At 28.8% G+C, this 14,117-nt stretch overlaps 2 protein-coding genes across 3 annotated transcripts; both read left to right on the top strand.

Annotated features, from left to right (window-relative positions):
• Nucleotides 1–91: 91 nt before the first annotated feature.
• On the top strand, nucleotides 92–1,954 carry LOC135927140 (polyubiquitin-C). 2 transcript variants are annotated; one of them, XM_065463084.1, is made up of 5 exons: nucleotides 92–235; nucleotides 292–521; nucleotides 562–1,017; nucleotides 1,062–1,289; nucleotides 1,335–1,954. In XM_065463084.1, exons 2-5 carry the CDS (start codon nucleotides 296–298, stop codon nucleotides 1,793–1,795), a joined length of 1,371 nt encoding a protein of 456 aa, XP_065319156.1. In that variant the 5' UTR covers nucleotides 92–235; nucleotides 292–295; the 3' UTR covers nucleotides 1,796–1,954. The 2 variants fall into 2 exon arrangements, with proteins under 2 accessions (XP_065319156.1, XP_065319157.1); XM_065463085.1 differs by having other exon boundaries at nucleotides 158–235; nucleotides 271–521.
• Nucleotides 1,955–5,403: 3,449 nt separating this feature from the next.
• LOC135926940 (uncharacterized) lies at nucleotides 5,404–6,287 on the top strand. The gene is made up of 3 exons (XM_065462872.1): nucleotides 5,404–5,461; nucleotides 5,523–5,632; nucleotides 5,709–6,287. The coding sequence occupies exons 1-3, from the start codon at nucleotides 5,404–5,406 to the stop codon at nucleotides 6,285–6,287; spliced, it is 747 nt and encodes a 248-aa protein (XP_065318944.1).
• Nucleotides 6,288–14,117: the final 7,830 nt, after the last annotated feature.

Here is a 14,117-nt window from a genome sequence, read left to right as displayed (position 1 = left end):
TTATTATAATTAATAATTTAATACACTTAAAGTCAAATTGATTTGGAAGGCCATAAATTATATAATTCCCTATTTGTTTTTTGTTATTATTAATCACGTGCTATTGTTTATTTTAAAATATATATATAATGCGGACTAATTTATAATACGCCATTTTATAATTTTTTTGTTTCTCTCTTCTCGAACATTATTAGAATAACTCTGTACAAAATCAAAACTTTTAGAAAAGAATAAAGTAATTTTTATCTGATAAATAATTTATATATTTAGATCTCTTTTTTTTCTATTAAGAAATATGCAAATCTTTGTCAAAACATTAACTGGTAAAACAATAACCTTGGAAGTTGAACCAAGTGACACAATTGAAAATATTAAAGCAAAAATTCAGGACAAAGAAGGAATACCTCCTGATCAACAACGATTAATATTTGCGGGAAAACAATTAGAAGATGGTAGAACATTGTCTGATTATAACATTCAAAAGGAATCTACCCTACATTTAGTCCTAAGATTGAGAGGAGGTAAACTATTATTTTTATTTGGATTTTACAATATTTATAGGCATGCAAATATTTGTTAAAACTCTAACTGGTAAAACCATAACCCTAGAGGTTGAACCTAGTGACACTATTGAAAATATTAAAGCTAAAATTCAAGATAAAGAAGGAATACCACCTGACCAACAAAGATTAATTTTTGCAGGAAAACAGTTGGAAGATGGAAGAACTTTATCTGATTACAACATTCAGAAAGAATCCACTTTACACTTAGTACTCAGATTACGAGGAGGAATGCAAATTTTTGTTAAAACTCTAACTGGCAAAACTATTACCTTGGAAGTTGAGCCAAGTGATACCATAGAAAATATCAAAGCTAAGATTCAAGATAAAGAAGGAATTCCTCCAGATCAGCAAAGATTGATTTTTGCAGGAAAACAATTGGAAGATGGCAGAACTCTGTCTGACTATAATATTCAAAAAGAGTCCACCCTCCATTTAGTTCTAAGGTTGAGAGGAGGTACATAATGTATTATGTTTTATATTCATTGAAAAAAATTTTAGGTATGCAAATTTTTGTGAAAACTCTGACTGGTAAAACAATCACCTTAGAGGTAGAACCAAGTGACACAATAGAAAATATTAAAGCTAAGATACAAGATAAAGAAGGAATACCTCCTGATCAACAAAGGTTGATCTTTGCCGGTAAACAATTAGAAGATGGAAGGACTTTATCAGATTACAATATACAGAAAGAATCCACTTTACATTTGGTTCTTAGATTGAGAGGAGGTAATTAATGTGATAATAAATTTTATATCTTGCAACCTATTATAGGAATGCAAATTTTTGTTAAAACTTTGACTGGTAAAACAATTACTTTAGAAGTGGAACCTAGTGACACTATTGAAAATATTAAAGCTAAAATTCAAGATAAAGAAGGAATACCACCTGACCAACAAAGATTAATTTTTGCGGGAAAACAGTTGGAAGATGGAAGAACTTTATCTGATTACAACATTCAGAAAGAATCCACTTTACACTTAGTACTCAGATTACGAGGAGGAATGCAAATTTTTGTTAAAACCCTTACTGGCAAAACTATAACCCTGGAAGTTGAACCAAGTGATACTATAGAAAATATTAAAGCTAAGATCCAAGACAAAGAAGGAATTCCTCCAGATCAACAAAGATTGATCTTTGCCGGTAAACAATTAGAAGATGGAAGGACCTTATCAGATTACAATATACAAAAAGAATCCACTTTACATTTGGTTCTCAGATTGAGAGGAGGCTAATAATAACAAATGGCATTTAAATTTAATATTTTATTTATAATTACAATATTACACTTATAAATGCTTAATATATTGTTTTTAATTATATTTTGGGAATAATAATGCCTTTTTAATATTTAAACAATAATTTTATCTCTGAAATAAAGCATATTTTGAAATTTTTTGCATTATATAATTCTTTTTGAATAGTAAATAGAGCTTTTCTGATAAACCTATTAAAATATTTACTCATATGGTGTTAGTTAGCTCGATTTTTAAAAATAACTAATGCAATTTTTAGCCATATATGTGTCTGAAAATTTAGCTCATATGGCAAAAAACGACATTTTTGTATAAATTATTATTTTACAAAATAAATTGCTTTACAACACTACTATTATCTATTTGAAAAAATTATATATAAGTAGTGACTTCCATATATATCTTTTTGGTTCTTAAAGTTTGGTCTTTTTGAGATTACTTATAATCTGAAGCCAGAATAGTAATGTTCTTTAATTAACCAAGCTGTTTTATGTTTAACTGGTAGCTTAACTTTTTAAATAATATTTTGTGATGTTTTTGATCAACTTAATATTCCAACCAAGGTTTTTTTTTAATGTTTCCCTCAGATCAAATTTGAAAAATTATGAAATCCTGCTATTTACTGAAGGTTTTGTTTGGAGTCTATTTTAAAGTTAGAAGTGATTTAAAAGACTGCCAAGGTTCAGTGTAAACTAGACAATAATCCTTTACTATACTGATTTGATTTCATAAAAATAATTTACACATAAATATTATAATGTAGATGTAAGAACAATTTTAATTAATCTTCAAAATACTTTTAAAGTTTCTTATACTGATGCTGCAAAGTAAAACTACATGGCAATATAATTGAATTATTTTATAAAATTAGGTAATTCTAATAGATAATATGAGGTGCTATTTGCCTGACACGATTTGAAGAAAAAATTAATTACTTTCCTATGTTTTGTATTTTTAGACTCGGCTTTAATTTTTTCGAATCCTGTTAACTTATTGTAGTATTGTTAAACAGTCTAGTTTATCCGACTCAGTGTGTAGTCGACTCGTAGCATGAGTTTGCAACCTTGTGGACTAGTATTTCAAATTAGTTATAATTAACAAAACCTTTATTTTAACTTTAGACCGAGTTATATACTTTAGTCAACTAGAAGACTAGTAGTTCTTATGGGCAGAACGGATATTACAAAATTGTATTGTAAAATTATTTGGTCGACTAGATGACGAGTAGTTGTCATGGACTAGAGGACGAGTATTCCAATTTATTATAACATTTTTACTTTACTTCCAACTTGAGTCATGAATATGAGCTATATACTTGAGTCGACTAGAACGAGTGTATTATTGGGAATCGGGAAGATCGTGGCTAAATTGAATCTAGTCAACGATTTAATATATTTTTTAGAATATTTAAGCTTTTGTAAGAATTGTGAACAAACATTATAACAATTTAGTATACACCTTATCCCACCCAGCAAGATGTTTATTAAAAAATTCGTGGGGAGGACGGGCAAAAAATTTTTTAAGTATGGACGGGTTAAAATAATTTTTGACTTTGGGTGGGTGGGTTAAAAAAATTAAAATCATTTAAGTAAATATTAATAAAAATATTGTTCTTATGAACTTTTTCAGGGACCGGAGTTAACCATTATAGACCGTAATAAATATCTGAACCGAACCGATATTATAATTTTTTGAAGGAGTAAAAAGAACCCTTATAAAATAGTTAAACTGGTTTAGATTTTATATTTTAGGAATTATAAAAATTTGAATATAATTATATAAACTTGCTCTTATAGTACTGGCGGTTTCCGCAATACAAGTTTTTGTAGAAAAGGCCTTTTCGGGGCAAAAATTCCAGTTATCGTCACAATGAACAAATATTAATCCATTTATATTAGAAAATATATTGCTTATGCGTTCAAATAATATATTAAAAGATGAGTTATTTTGAATCCTATATATTTTTTTATATATATAATTCATAGATGCTTATAATAAAAATAAATTAGACGATGGTGTTGCTTCAATAAAAAAAAATTCTAACCGTAATGAACCATTATAAACCTTTACAATTAGCTGTACCGAACTGAACCTTTATAAATTTTTTCATAAGAATCGTAACCATAACTTTTTACATACTGAACCATAACCAAACTGAACCGTTATAAAGTTCGGGTCCCTGACTTTTTTGGATATTAAAAATTAAAATGTCCTTTTTTGGTATCAAAATGTTTTTTTTTAAAATAAATAACTTTTTTGTACTTTGGTGGAAACGACAAGAAAGAGATATGACAAGGCTATCAAGATAAGCAAGAAGAATATTGGCAATTACTGCAACTAGTGCTTCTTCTGAACAAGAATTTATCATTGCTGGAAGGTTTTTAGAACAAAGAAGAACGTATTTGAATCCAGAAAATGTTGATTCATTATTATTTTTGCATTATAATTACATATAATATCAATTTTATATTTATATTTTTTTCATAAATATTTTATTTGATTAAACAAAGCAACCATAATTTAAATTGAATATTTTTTATGCTTAATATAGTTATTTCCTAAATTATAAAACTTTTTGTAGAAGTGTAATGCTGAATTTTTATTTTATTAGATGCTTAAAAAATTGAAAGAATGGCCATAATTAAATTTTATAATAGCGGGCTTGGATTAAAATTTTTTTATAAATAATGGGTAAGGGTAAAAAATTTTAGACTAATGGGTGGTTAAGGAATTTTAGACTAGTGGGTAGGCGGGTATATTTTTTTATAAATTATGGGCGGGCGCGTTAAAAAATTTTTAAAAATTGGGTGGGCGGACTTATGGTCCAAAACCCGCCCGATGTAGACCTCAAGTAGTTACTTCTTAGAACTTATACTTACTATGATGTATTATCAGGGCCGTAGCCACGCGGGGGCCCCGGGGGTCCACCCCTCCCAAAAAAAATCTTTGGCCCCCAAAAGTGGCCTCTAAAAATTTTTCTGCCCCCCCCCCTAATTTGAAATTTTTTTTTTTATATTTTTAATATAAATTTTGAATATTTATTCAAAAATTTTCAAAAAACATATCTATTTAGAATTGATTATTTTTATATTTTTAAAATAAATTTTGAATATTTATTCTACAAACATGTCTAATTTGTAAATTTTTTTCCATCCTGTTTTATTTTTACCCCATATTAAATTATCATTCATTCATTTTTTTTTCATTTGTTTTTGTTGTGTATAACATTCTCTATAGGTATCACATTTATATTATAATATATAACCAGTTATTCTATTTTACAGCGTTTATTTTAAAATTATGAAGAAACAATCAGTTATTAACTCTTATTTTAAGTTAAAGTTAAACAAATGTCAAGCAACATCACCTCTACAAACTACTAGTAATACTACATCAGAAATTTCAGAAACTGATTCTTCTTTATTTCATGACTTATATGATATTGATATAGGGCAATACCTATATATTATTATTTCATATATATTTATTTTATATAAGATAAGAGACAGACATTTATTATTAATATTATCATTTTTGTATAATAATTTTAATTATTAAAATAAATATATTCACTCATATTTCAAGATATGAATGAAGCTAATAATCTAGAAAATGATCCTCACTACACTCAGGAGGAGGAAGATGGTAAATAGTTTAAAATTTAACCCAAATTTTTCTATTTATATATTTTTGACAATATAAATAGGAGTAGGAGATTATGGTGTTTCATTATTACATTTTGATTTTAAAACAAATAAAGATGAAGAAGAGACTCAATCATCTTCATCTAGCAGCTCAGTCTCTCATTGTCAAGAGGCAACTGACCATTATTATTTATGACCCTTTCCCTCATTACAATTTATTAATTATAATATTTTTAGTGTCAAAAAAGTCCTCTAATGGTTCAATTCAAATCCCAGGTGACCTTGGCCAGAATAAGCCAAATCAAATAAAATTAAACAATTACGCGAAAAAAGATATTCATGGAAGGCAAAGATCATTTCAAAAATCATGGTATAGAGGCCGAGACTGGTTGGAGTATAGTGTAGAAGCTGACGCTGCCTTTTGTTTTCCATGTAGGAAATACTTGTGTAATCCAAGTGATGAATTTGGACAAACGGGATTCAGAAATTGGAAAAATGCGTTAGCTGCCAAGAAGGGACTGCTAAAACACGAGAGCTCGAAAGCTCATTTAAGTTTAATTACAATATGGCATGATAAAAATCAAAATATAAATAAAAGTACAGAAATAACTAAAATGTTGGGAGGTGATCAAATTAATCGTAATCAATATTATATTAAATCAATATTTGATTTGATGCTATTTCTTAGCATACAAGAGCTACCTTTCCGTGGGACTGTTTCAACAAATATTATGGATGCTGCAAAAGATGAAAACATAATTTATTCTTCTGGGCTATTTATAGCAATGTTTTCCTACACCATCCAAAAAGACCCTGAATTAAATTAAATTATGAAATTTATACCCCAAAATGCCCAGTATACATCACCACAGATTCAAAACGAAGTAATATCCATTATGGCAGATATGGTGCTTGAACATATTTCAGACAAATATAATAAAAGCGAGATGCCTTTTTTTGTCTTAAGGCTGATGAGACAAAAGATGCTTCAGGTTGTGAAAACCTGAGCATAATAATTCGCTATATTTTTTCTGAAGAAATCCAAGAAAATTTAATAGGAATCATTAATTTAGAGTGTCTTTCTGCTGAAAGCATTACAGATTGCATTTTAAAGCAACTTAATGATCTAAATATTAATTCAGCTAATATAATAAGCCAGGCATATGATGGTGCAAACGTTATGTCTGGCCGAAATGGAGGAGTGCAAACACTTCTTCAAAAAAAAATTAATAAAAATGTTCCTTTTAAACATTGCTACAACCACAAGTTGCAAAATTGCTATAATAATATTGTTATTATTTCTAATTTTTTTAATTTATCAAATGCATTTAATTTTTTCAGTCGTTTTAACGTATCCTGTAAATATACAGGCCACACCCTTAAGAGACTTTTAGACCAGAGGTGGACTGGTCATTTAGAAACATCTCGCATTATTTATGAGAATTTTTAGGCTATTGGTGAAGTATTATTTTACTTTTCTAATAGAACTCTTAATTCAGAGGTTTCAATTCATGATTCAGTCGAAGCCTCTGGTCTTTTATCTCAATGTATTAATATAAATTACATTATATTAACCATCATAATTTATGAGATATTAATTACAATAGATCCACTAAATAAGTATCTACAATCAGTAGGTACTAATCTAGTGGATGCTAAAAATTGTATTGATTCTACTATCAATATATTAAAAAATAAAAGAAGTGATAATTCTTTTGCTTTGATTATGATTAAGGCTGAAAAACTTTTATCAAAATTTAATCTTACTCCCCAAAAATCATCACGGGTACGTAAAACGCCTAAAAATTTCCAAGATTTTTTAGTTGATAGCAAACTAGAATTCCATTGTGAAAAAGACTCCAATTGGAGTTCTTTAAAAAGGATATAATTATAGATAACTTTGTGGATCGTTTTTTAGACCGATTTACAGAAGATGATTTTAATCTTTTTTCATCTTTTAATACATTGTCCCCCCTTGATCCTGATTATTTTTTATCAGATAAAATGGCCCCATTAAAATCCCTGTTAAATTTAAATATGGAAACACTGCATCATGAAATGAAGATAGCAAAAGGATTGCTAGCTTCATAAGCTAAAGAAAATCATAATTTTGAAAATATCTTACATATTATGTATAAAAAAAATATAATCATGCATTTAAAGAATTATATAAATGCTACTCAGCAGCGATAATCATTGGTATATCAACGGCTTCTTGTGAGGCCTCGTTCTCTACATTAAAGAGAGTTTTATCGAGCAGTAGAGTCTATGAAGAATAAACGTAAACAAAATTTAGTATTAATGGCGTATGAAAAAAGAATAACGCAGAATTTATCTTTTAGTTCATTTATATTAAAATTTAAAAATAAAAATCGCCGTATTCTATTATAGTAATATTTTGTTTTGTATATGCATATTATAGTATTATTTTATTTTGTATATTCATATTTTAGTATTATTTTGTTATTAAATTTTTAATAAAAATAGGAAAAAATTCCTATGAATGCGTAATTATTTGTTTGATTTTTAAAAAATAGTGCCCCCCCCCCAAGTAAGCACTTGGCCTCCCTAAGTGAAAATTCCTGGCTACGGCCCTGTGTATTATATTGCCGACTTTTTGGGATGAACCAGCTCTAGGTGATCAGACAAACAATGGCTTTATTTTTGAATTTTTTTAATCGGGATAATTTTTATCCCATATTAATTTAGCTAGTTCACTATTCTACAAGCAAATTTATATTTCGTTGCTTACGCATAGAGATGCTAACCCGGCAAAAATTTTAGCTGTGTTCGGTTCGAAAAAATATTTTAATTTATTATTTAATTACAATGAAATTTTAACAAATATTAAAATGAAAAAAAATTTCAATAATTTTATTAACATATTAGCACATTATTTGTAATGTTTTATTATCAACCTTCACAAATTAAAAATAAAGTAATATAATATAGCCTATAAGCAATGTGCTTAAGTTATAATTTATTTTAATGCAAGCTTAATTTTATTTTTTTTTAAATTTTCTTTCCTTTTTTTATACTGATTTAACGAAATATGTTGAGGATTAAAATAAAACCCATCCAGATAAAAAAATTTTGTTTGCAAAAATAATTTAAATAACTTTGCACTATATAAAAAAATTTAAAATTATCTTTTTTTCTTTAAAATTTGTTTTTTATGACCGAGGTTTTTTTATAAAATTAATTTTTATCTATAAACTGGAAGATGTTTTGAATGAGTGAAAATGTGCACAATTTCTTTTTGGGTAAAACTTAAAGTTAAATTATGATAATTTTTTTAACTTATTTTTTCATTGTTTATTTTATTTTCTATTAAATTTACCTTTCATTATAGTTCGAAAATGACCTGTTTATATATAAGATCAAAATATATTTATTTTTCTATTTTTGTCACACATAATATAGCGAATACATAATATAGCGAATAAAAATATCTATATTATATAATAATTATGTAATTATCTATTTCCTTAGTCGTTACTAGTAATTGCCTCGTTTATATGTGTTCTATGGGGTATATAGATTGATATTTTTTAAAATGCCAAAAATATTTTCAATGGGGTTTAGTTGCAGGGAATAAGGTGGGATATGCTATATTTTGAATATATTGAGTTATTATATGGGCACGACGCACGATGAATAGGCGCGTTATACATAATTATGAGTGATTTCAACGGCAAAATAGATTATAATTCATCCAGGTAAGTTTTAAATTTTAGCTTGTCCTGTCTATAGTCGTGTATTTTTTGAGACCATTAATTCCTATGGTATACATAACCGATACGTTTTTCTCGTTTGAAGGAGGGAGTTGGATGGCCTTCAACCAGTGGTGCCCAACCATATTGGGAATTGAAGCCTGTTTCATCTAAATAGAATATATTTTGAAATGGCACGTTCATTAAAGGCAATATTCGTAAAGAATATTGATAACATCTGGGGAATTCCGTCTAGTTAATTTTAGATAATGTTAGTTAAAAACAAATGGTTATTTAAAAAAATTTTTTTGAGCCCCCTGAAATTGTATTTACTTTCTCTTATATTTCATGAAATTTTCATCCACATTATCTCTGATATTTGTTAATATTTCAACATTATCCTTTGACCTATTCATAACCACCCCTAAATCCAAATCAATTTTTTGTAGCATTTTGCTAAAATCATATGTAGAGTTTAATAAAAAATATACTCATTAAATTGATATTAAAAATGTGGCTTCGTATAGCCTGCAAAAGATTTTCAACATCTGCGGAATCTTTTACTTTGCTTGATATGTAGGATTCGAGCGCTGCAAAATAAATTCATATAATTTGATGAAAAGTCTCACTGATCGTTGTCTTTCAATAAATAGTTGGAAAAAATCTTTTTAGGTTTTTTTTGATTATTTGAATCAATATCATAAACGTTCGGTTAAAAGGCTGTTTCTTCTTGGGTGGTGTGAAAAAGTCACAAACCGACTATATTGTTTCTATATTTTGAAAAATATATTAGATAAAAAGATATCTATAATACATAATAAAATTCAATAAACTCCAATTAAATTAAAATATTTTTACGTAAACTGTTCCGGATGTCTAGAATTTCGCATGCCTCATATATCATCAAATTTAGGCAATGTGAACTACAGTGAATATATAGAGCTGTGCTATAAAGCTCTCTAATTCTTGACTGCACCCCTTTAAGGTGACCACTCATTGAGGGAGCTATATCATATCCTTGGCCTCTCATTAGAATTAAATATAAATCTAGGCCTTGAATGGATGCTAAAATTTTTTGGCTAACGTCTTTGATTTAGTGATGTAAGTTAATAAATTGAACAAAGTGTTCCTTCATTTTGAAATCACCTGATTCCATATCAATAAACCTTATTGCTATGGATAATTGCTCTATGTTACCAACATTCGAAGTTTCATCCGCCAAAACACTAAAAAATGGTGATGCTTTCATTTTTGAAGAAATTTCTTATGAATCTATTGCATATGGCTATTATTTCATTTTGAATATTTGGACTAAGATAGGATAGGAGCATTTTTAGCAGAGTTTTCAAAAAGTTTTATATAGTTATCATTAATATTACATAAAAGCTTCAGCAATTCCTTGAAATTCCCTTCATTATGAGAAGAGTATGTAAGTGAAGGGGCCAGCAGATATTCTATGAGCTCTTTATGCTAAGCCCTGCCTCCCTAACCAATATATTTATATGAAAATACAAAACTTTGGTTGTAGGAATAGAAAATAAGATTTTGGATAAAATATATAAATCAGGGTACTGCCGCTTAGCAGACTCGCAAAAATGCAAAATATTTTCTTATCCAATCTTTTAAAATCGCCAAATTAATTATCGTTTAAATACTTTTCTCTGCAATCGTTTACTCTCGTTTAAGTATTTTCTGCCTTTCTTTAAGTTGTATCAATTTCTCAAAATCAACTTGTTCAATAGCTTCATCCGAACTATTATCATCAGATGAAATAGGCCAGGATATGGGTTTTATACTTCTCTATAAATTAACAAGATGCCTTTTCTCACAAATCTATTCATCATTAAATAATATCTGTAATATTTAAGGATTTATACAGAGGATATTTAAATAAATTGAAAATATTAAAAAATCTCATTAAATTATTAATATTTGTATTTACTACAAATATCTTAATATATGTTTTTAATCAATATTCACTGAACCCCCCCGGGTTCAGGAAAATTCTGCGGTTTGGTTCGGAGTTTTGGAAATTCTATAAACTAGGGTTCAGGTTCAGTTAGGGTTTAGAAATTTCTTTCAAAAACCCGGGTTTTCTTTTTCAACCAACTTTAGAGAGAATGTAAACAGTAAACCACTATCCCCTGTACATGAAATAAGGGTAAAAAAACAGTAATTGTAAATATAACTTTAAATAAAAAAATGGTTCCAGGATAAAAAAAATGACTTAAGCACTCTGAAGGGTTCCATGTCAATTCAGCAAAACTTTTATCCCGAATATAACGAAACATATTTCGCAAAATATATCAGAGATCCGCAGAGGTACCATTTGCGTGGCCCGAATTTTTTCAAAAATTTTTTATGGCCCAGGCTTTATATTTTCAAGCCCAGCCTGGATTTTTTAAAAATATATTATATTTATTTTTAATTTTTATAGCTAGTAATGGCGATTTAAAATATTTGGTTTTAAAATATACCTATTCGGGCATTTAAAAAAAAATTTTTTAGAACCGACCCGGTTCCGACCCTTGGACCAGGCTCGCATGTCTCTGAAATATATAGCAAAGATATAGATAATTTTGTAGCGATAATTGAAAATAGTTAGTGACTATTTTATTTTGAAATACTTATTTTTATTATAAAATTAATTTTTTTTTCGTTCAATTGTTTCTTTATTTGAGTAAATATAACTAATATAGCAAATTATAATAGAGGAAAGGCATATCGCTATTTTTTTCTAAGACAAATAGGTGATAAATATAAAAATCTAATTTAGGAGAACAAACGGATAAAGATCTATAAAAAGATATATAAAAAAATAGTAAACAAAAACTAGGAAGGAGAAAGAAAGGTATAAGGATACATGGACGATTATTTGATGGAAGAAATAAAACTTAAGTAGTTAGAACAAGAAATCGTGGTAGCAGGCCTTTGTCGGAAAAAGGATTCTTTAGGCTCATAAGTCTTTTTTCGTTCCGCCTTCTCAATTCTTTTAAAAAGCATTGATCTTTGCTGCCTAAAGTGGTAAGAATGGAGCAGGCAATGGGTATGAATGAGTAAGAAGGATTGATGGACCTGGAGTGTCCCAGGTTTCTATAAGAGCGAGAGCATCGGCGCTGTTTTTGGATGGTGTATTTGGGTTCATGCCGGTGAAGTACTACTAGAGGGAATGCCTGCATATTTAAGTGCACGCAAAAATATATAGTTACATTTATCATGCCATGGGAAACGGCCTCGACAAAAGCGGAAATAGAGGCACAGCCTACCTTTGCTTCTACGCTGGTTCCACAATTACATAATGTAGAATAATTTTGCAGTTGAGCCGTAATTCAATAGCAAATCTTGGCCCATCTGTGGAAAGCAACAATTCAAGGTTATTGGAGGGTATGGTTTCCAGAAAATCGTAAATAGATCTTTGGTTCTAGTGATGAAAAATGAGATCGTTATTGTGAAGACTCGATTTTAACTTGCTTGGGATTAAGGAATTGTCCCAAGTTTGCGCTTCGCTAACAAGATGTCAGCAAAGGGGGAAGGCTGATGAATGTATGGATGGGATGAGAGACGAGAAGTGATGAATTAGTTTAGAAGGGTTAGGGTTAAACAATACCCCCAATCATGCATGGAAGTAATGCTGAGTTATGAATAAAGCGGAGATTATAGATCACTTCAGTTAGAGATTTGACGGAAGTTTCAAATGATTTTAATAAATTAGGAAATTTGAAAATTGTGGTTGATTAATTAAAGAGATAATTTTATGAAATTTTTGAAAAGAGAAAAAAGCTTGTCAAGGAGGGAGATGCTATGTTTTTAAAATGAAGCATTAGTGAAGTAGCGATTTAGGTCTAACATACCAACTGGGGAACCGAGATGAGCAAGGGACAAGTTTGATTGCGTGGAAGTTAAGAGTGAATGAATGGGATGGAACACTATATTGGTATTGGGCAAATCTCTGTTTTCAGATCCTTAAGTGAACGTCCAATTGTTTGAGAGTGTGTTTTAATGATGGCTAGTACCTTTGTGATCTCTTTTGATGGGCCGCAGAGTATTCCATCAACCATGTACCAGGTGTGCAAAGATTATAATCAGCGGAAATATTTTTAATAAATTTTAAATAAATTGTTTTAATAATTAATCCTGTAAAAAATATTTGTAAATGACGCGTGAAAATAAATTTTTTATTTAACATAAATTTAGGAATAATTTATAGATTTACAATTATAACCATAGCTATATATATTCTAGAGAGGATCATGTCTAAAACAATCTTACTTGAAAAACGACATACTAGAAGCTAGAATTTAATTTATGAGTCTAACTGGAAGTCTATCTAACTTATTATTAAACTAGGCTATATAAAAAACACTATTAACGATGTTCATAAAAAATACAAGATTATAATGGGCTCTTAAATACAATAGATGTGGGTTTAAACAAATACCGTTCCCCTTTCAGATGAATTCTACGAAATGAAATGTGTAATGTTAAGGATTGTAATCAGAAATAAAAATGAAGACTTTCATACTACTTGCTTAAAGAGAATTGTTAAATATGTAGAGAGCACAATAATATGGGAATTTATGAGTTCTAACAGTTTTGGAAGTCTGGCCTTTGTAGATAGATATTAGATCAACATATTCGGTTCTCTTATTCATCCATGGATTTTTTCTTGATGGCACTAGTGCATTTCAACAAGAGGCGCCATATCGTACTGTAAAATTGACTATAAAATCAAGGAATTAATAAATTCGATGGCCAATATCGACCTCTGAAATAAATCTAATTAAAACTCCACGCGATAACATCTCCACGTGCTATCATGTATAAAACAATTTGTTATACACCCTACTACTAAAATTCTCAAGAAAACTATAAAAAATACTTATAGAATTCTATTATATGGGAATCATGTAAGCGGTTAGGGCAGGAGTCTCGGTCCTCCAAAAT

This window comes from Gordionus sp. m RMFG-2023, chromosome 3 (assembly GCF_954871325.1).
Source record: "Gordionus sp. m RMFG-2023 chromosome 3, tfGorSpeb1-WG-v2, whole genome shotgun sequence".
NCBI lineage: Eukaryota > Metazoa > Nematomorpha > Gordioida > Chordodea > Parachordodidae > Gordionus > Gordionus sp. m RMFG-2023.
This window is presented reverse-complemented; position numbering and strand designations above follow the sequence as displayed.

Bases quoted from the DNA above. Each gene is read 5' to 3' on its own strand.
- LOC135927140 (XM_065463084.1), top strand. From the start codon at position 296: ATGCAAATCTTTGTCAAAACATTAACTGGTAAAACAATAACCTTGGAA. The intron at 1,018-1,061 runs GTACATAATGTA...AAAAAATTTTAG, and splicing joins AGTTCTAAGGTTGAGAGGAG to GTATGCAAATTTTTGTGAAA. The intron at 1,290-1,334 runs GTAATTAATGTG...AACCTATTATAG, and splicing joins GGTTCTTAGATTGAGAGGAG to GAATGCAAATTTTTGTTAAA.
- LOC135926940 (XM_065462872.1), top strand. From the start codon at position 5,404: ATGAATGAAGCTAATAATCTAGAAAATGATCCTCACTACACTCAGGAG. The intron at 5,462-5,522 runs GTAAATAGTTTA...CAATATAAATAG, and splicing joins CACTCAGGAGGAGGAAGATG to GAGTAGGAGATTATGGTGTT. The intron at 5,633-5,708 runs GCAACTGACCAT...GTGTCAAAAAAG, and splicing joins CAGTCTCTCATTGTCAAGAG to TCCTCTAATGGTTCAATTCA.